We start from the raw sequence: 5,000 nt of genomic DNA on the forward strand, positions 1-5,000 counted from the left end.
CGCTTCCCCTTCAGTCACTCGCCTTCAGACACACTTACGAGTATATTCCGCTGAACTTGAGAAATCATGATCCCGCAGAGAATAGAACAAAAGACGCTTACGCTTATCCGCCCCCCCCATCCCCCAAGGTTAATAATTCATGAAGGACTCTTACGTCGATGCATCATCTTGAAGCCTCCCATCTGCCAGTGGCCAGGGTGAGGAGGCAGGCACAGTGAACAGTAGCGCCGGCCGTGAAGCGTGGCGGAACGGATTTCACGGGTTGCCTCAAGGTCTGCGCGTCCTAAAGGTTGTGAGTTCGATCCTCACTACATTTTGTTGTTGTTTTTGAAAGAGGTTACGCGTTCTTCTAGTCTAAACTGGCATCATATGGGTTATTTATTGCGGCGTCTTAATTCTAATACCAGTTAGTTAGCAGAACGCAATGCAGTGTTTTGAAATGGGAATAGGCAAGTTTCTGTATATTCAATCACTGATGCGAAAACGGTTACCTTTCAATGCGCTGATTGTTTCATGGGAGGTGTTGTGAAGTATTGTAATAGGAAACCGAGTGACCGTAGGAAGACCGTAATTAATAGTAATGTACATACTGAGCCAGATACTGAGGCAGATTTCCCTTCACCTGCGTTGTTAACGTTGAGAACACAGCTTAGTAGTTCCTACCCAATAGTCTGCGAAGGCGTTGAATCTCAAATTTCTTCAAAGTTGTTATTGTCCTTTATTCCGCACTACAAGGAAGGGGAGGGGAAGCTGTAGTGTGAATAAAGTAGATAATATAATTTTCAGGACGTGCTGTGTCTTGCCTGTCGTCTAGCAATGCAGAGTGACGGTAAGCTTTAATGGTGGTGGTGGTGGTGATGGATAGCGGGTAGGGACGGAGGATACCCAGCAGACACGGAGGCGCCGCACCAACAGACGCGCTCCCGACCCAAACTATACTTTCCGGTTTCTCTTTCGAAATGCATATGATTTCTAATCCTGTAAATCCATCCGGCGCTTTATGTCTTCGCCCAATGGTGATTCTTTTCCAGATCCGGGAAATGCCAAAGAAGAAAATGAAGTTTGGTCAACTGCGCAAGAAACATTCAGCTGCTGATTTGTCGCATTGGTTGAGGAGCAATATTCCACCAGCGGCGCGGAACATCCGGCTCGGGACACCCGGTTCGATAATACGAAAAAAAAGTGTCAATGCTTCTCCGTAAAGAAGACCTGCCAGAACAATTTGCCAGGATCAGTTTGAGACGCGAGGAACGGCGCTGTTTGTCACGTCATGCAAGGACGCGTGTTGTTTAGTCGTCTCCTCAGGGAGACCTCGAAACAGATTTTCAAGTCTTTACAGTGGCGCCGCTAGGAGGCCGCGGTAGGCTGGCTGGTCCAGGCCACACAGAATGGCAAAGAAAACATTAGCCTGGGTGAAAGTTGTGCAACACGGAAAAGTGCTCTCTTTTCTTGTAGTCTTTGTTTTAGAACACAAGAACATAAGAAATAAGGGAAGCTGCAAGAAGCGACCAGGCTTACACGTGGCAGTCCCTGTATGAAACACACCTACCTATTCCCATCTATTATCCCCATACATAAACTTGTCTAATCTTCTCTTAAAGCTCTCTAGTGTCCTACCACTAACTACATGATTACTGAGTCCGTTCCACTCATCTACCACTCTATTTGAGAACCAATTTTTTTAGGGAAGGCAGAATGTTTTGTTTGAATGAAACTACAATTGACTGAGCCGAGTGGACGCCCACCACGCCACACATCGCTCGCTGATCGCTTCCCACAACGACCCTCGCCTCCCACCCCAGTAACCTTCACTCACACGCTGAGTGGGCGTCAGTCCTTCACGTACAAACCACAACCCACAAGCTCTACATATATACATTCCTTTAATAAACTGAGGATGTTTATAAACTGACTCGTAACAACAGTTACTTATAGAAAAAATAAATACGTTACATGTAGACGAGGGCGAGTGAGTGTACCTTTGTGTCCAGAGGAACATTAAGAGGAAGTCCAAATGATGGAAATCGATTTAACTTTTGGAAGTGACGTTAAAGTGTCCAAGTCGTAAAAGGAAAGATAACTGCAGAAGGCAGACTGTTCCCAACTTGAACAGCAAGTCTGATCGCTCTTACCAGTACTGCGATGAGAGAAGGGAAAAAAAAAGTTCCTCAGTTCATCTTGACATTAAAGTTGAATTTACTCGCATAACTGCTATGAAGCACGCACACACCTTCGATTTAACGAACTCTGCATGAAGTCTCCTGTTAATCTGAATATATGAACAAATAACGTGCTGAACAGGTGAGGAGTGAAATTAAAATGAATAACACGTAAGTGAATGTAACAAAACAGTCGTCAAGAACATGCATACCATTCATCTGCTCCTGCTCCTCCTCCACCACTTCCTTTCTTCCTCCTCTCCTCCTCCTCTCCCTTTCCCTCCTCTTCCTCCTCCTCCTCCTCGTCGTCGTTTTCCACCTCAAAAGGATTCCAGTTATTCCACTGACTGCCTAATAAGCCATACCACACCTACGAGGATGTTAATGACTGCCTCTCCGCCAGGCCAAAACAACGCGTATATCCGCTGGGACCACTAACGTAACAACAACTCCTTCACACTGCTCTGCAGGGAAGCTAAATGTTACGAGAGATTAACTGTCACGATTAAATTTACTCTAAGTCTCAAGTGAAGCGTGCGTGTTCATTGTGTGTTGTAAACAGTTTAGTGTGTGTGTGTGTGTGTGTGTGTGTGTGTGTGTGTGTGTGTGTGTACCGATTTCAGGTGGTGATCTGGAGAATTAAACAGTAGTAGAGTGTCAGGTGGAATGGGATAATGGGGTGGGGTGGGGTTGGGTGGAGTGGAGTGGGGCGTTATGCGGTATGTTTTGGGTGTAGCTTTGTTTGATGTGGCGTAGTGTGATATGACAGCGTGATGTAGCGTTCCGTGGTGTGGCGTGGTGTGACATAGGTAGGTGTGGTGTGGTGTGGCGTGGTCTGCTGTGATGTGGTGTGACATAGGTAGGTGCATGGTGAGGTGTGGGTTGGTCTCGTGTGTGTGATGAGGTGCGGCAAAATATAGTGTTGAGTGGAGCGCTGAGGGGAAGGGAGGAGGGATGTACCAAGCTCTTAAGCAATGCTCCTGCAAACACCATTCCTGCCAAACCCTTTCAACAATATGAAAAGGCAAAATAACTACCACCATAACCTTTACATTGTACCTGAAACGTTGCCAATCTGTCACTTGCCATTGCCTTCAGCGCATGCAGAGCAAGGTGAGACTTGGTGTGGAGGCTGCGACAAGGAGCGGCACGGGCACTTGGGTGGGCAGCAGGAGTTGCAGTTTAGGCAGGGTTCCAGGGACATGAGTGACGTCAGAGGCTCTGCGTGGCTCCTGCGGGCTTGAGGCGTTTCTCGGGTTCAGCAGCGGCCACGTGCAACCTTCACAAGCAGTGGTCATTAAGCCTTCGTTGCTACATTTACCAAATCTATAATTGAATATACGACCAAGTTAATCCCATACAAGACGAAATAAGCTGTAATTTGATGTATTATACACCAGATTACGAATTTACCTCAAGTGAAGAGCAGTGGTAACATCACCCCTCCCTCAGCACGGCCTGGCGACCACTAGACAGCCGGGCCTCGGAGGGTGGAAGTTGATCATAGAAAACCGAAACAGTTCATTTGTGTTGCTTTTACGTACTTCAGAACAATTTCAGATCAACATCAGGTATGTATTTCTTTAAGTTAAATATTAAAGTAGAAATGCAACATGAAACCTTCAAGAATCTTTACACATTTCCTCTCTCCGTCGGACAGTAAAATATCTGAGGCAAAATGCATGGAAGTGCAACTGATAGCCACTTGAGTTTCCTCCTTCCGACGCTCCAAGCTTCGAAACATTTTTATAACAAGCGATTTCCCGCATGCGAAGCTTTACGAATCTCATCTCAACTCAGGTTTGTGACGAAGGTTTAAACGACTGTGTCTGACAGCAACTAACAGCTATTGTGCGGCTTTAATATATGAATCTTGATAATACAGGGATTTAACAATTCCTGAATCATGTTGTGTGTGTAGTGTGTATTGCCAAAGTTGAGTAACTCGCTCATAGTCTCACGTTAGAGAAACCCTACGCATTTACAATAGTACACGCGTCAACATCAACGGCACTTACTGCAGGGAAGCTAAATGTTACGAGAGATTAACTGTCACGAGTACAATTAACTCCCTGTACGGAACGCGTTGCTATAAAAAAAGACAAATAAATAAAAAAATGTAAAAAACAGTGATCATTCCTCTTGTACTGATGAGCGCCCGGGAACAGAGGAACAAGGAACAGGGAACAGAGTAGAAGGGCAATGAGTGCAAGGAGAAGAACAAGAAGAAGAACAAGAAGAAAAGAGAGAGAGAGAGAGAGAGAGAGAGAGAGAGAGAGAGAGAGAGAACAAAAGGTTGGACTGACAGGTAAACAAATTAATAATAATAATAATAATAATAATAATAATAGAAAAACAATCTTTCAAAATAAAATGTGAAAGAAAAAGATGAGCTGGGGACGACGAGGACGACGACGACGACGACGACGAGGAGGAGGAGGAGGAGGAGGAGGAGGAGGAGAAGAAGGAGGAGGAGTAAGCAGGCCACGGCACAGTCTACACTCACTACAAAGACGCGGTTCTCAGCTCACATGCGGCTTCTTGACCTGATTCCAGAGACGCGCCGCTAACAATATAAACCGGGCTCCATCAAGTGCCTGCATAGGGGAACGCCGCTGCTTTTGTGCCTTGCTTGACGAGGCGGCAATCCACCCTCCTCCTCACTGGGGCGCGCGAGGATGAGCTTGTCCTGGCGAGACACTGGAAAACACTGTTGAAATGCGGAAATCTTGCGCTTCAGTGTCATTCCAGAAGCATCACGACCCACATGGCGCTGATTAAACACTAGAAACTCCGTCCTCTCCCCTCGAGCAGCCAGGAGAGAGAGAGAGAGAGAGAGAG

The 5,000-nt window shown here is 46.2% G+C and overlaps 1 protein-coding gene across 3 annotated transcripts in view; it reads right to left on the reverse strand.

Moving 5' to 3' along the window:
• LOC135098018 (uncharacterized) overlaps nt 1-5,000 on the reverse strand; it is a 28,049-nt gene that overhangs the window by 16,991 nt on the left and 6,058 nt on the right. The window contains exons 2-3 of one of the 3 annotated variants that reach the window (XM_064000198.1): nt 3,573-3,641; nt 3,246-3,438 (exon numbers count right to left, since the gene is read on the reverse strand). In XM_064000198.1, the coding sequence (XP_063856268.1) occupies nt 3,246-3,363 (118 nt within the window). In that variant the 5' untranslated portion in view covers nt 3,364-3,438; nt 3,573-3,641. Of the gene's footprint in view, nt 1-3,245; nt 3,486-3,572; nt 4,454-5,000 lie in introns of those variants that run through there. The other 2 variants (XM_064000199.1, XM_064000200.1) reach the window with 2 other exon arrangements.

This window comes from Scylla paramamosain, unplaced genomic scaffold (assembly GCF_035594125.1).
Source record: "Scylla paramamosain isolate STU-SP2022 unplaced genomic scaffold, ASM3559412v1 Contig40, whole genome shotgun sequence".
NCBI classification, from domain to species: domain Eukaryota; kingdom Metazoa; phylum Arthropoda; class Malacostraca; order Decapoda; family Portunidae; genus Scylla; species Scylla paramamosain.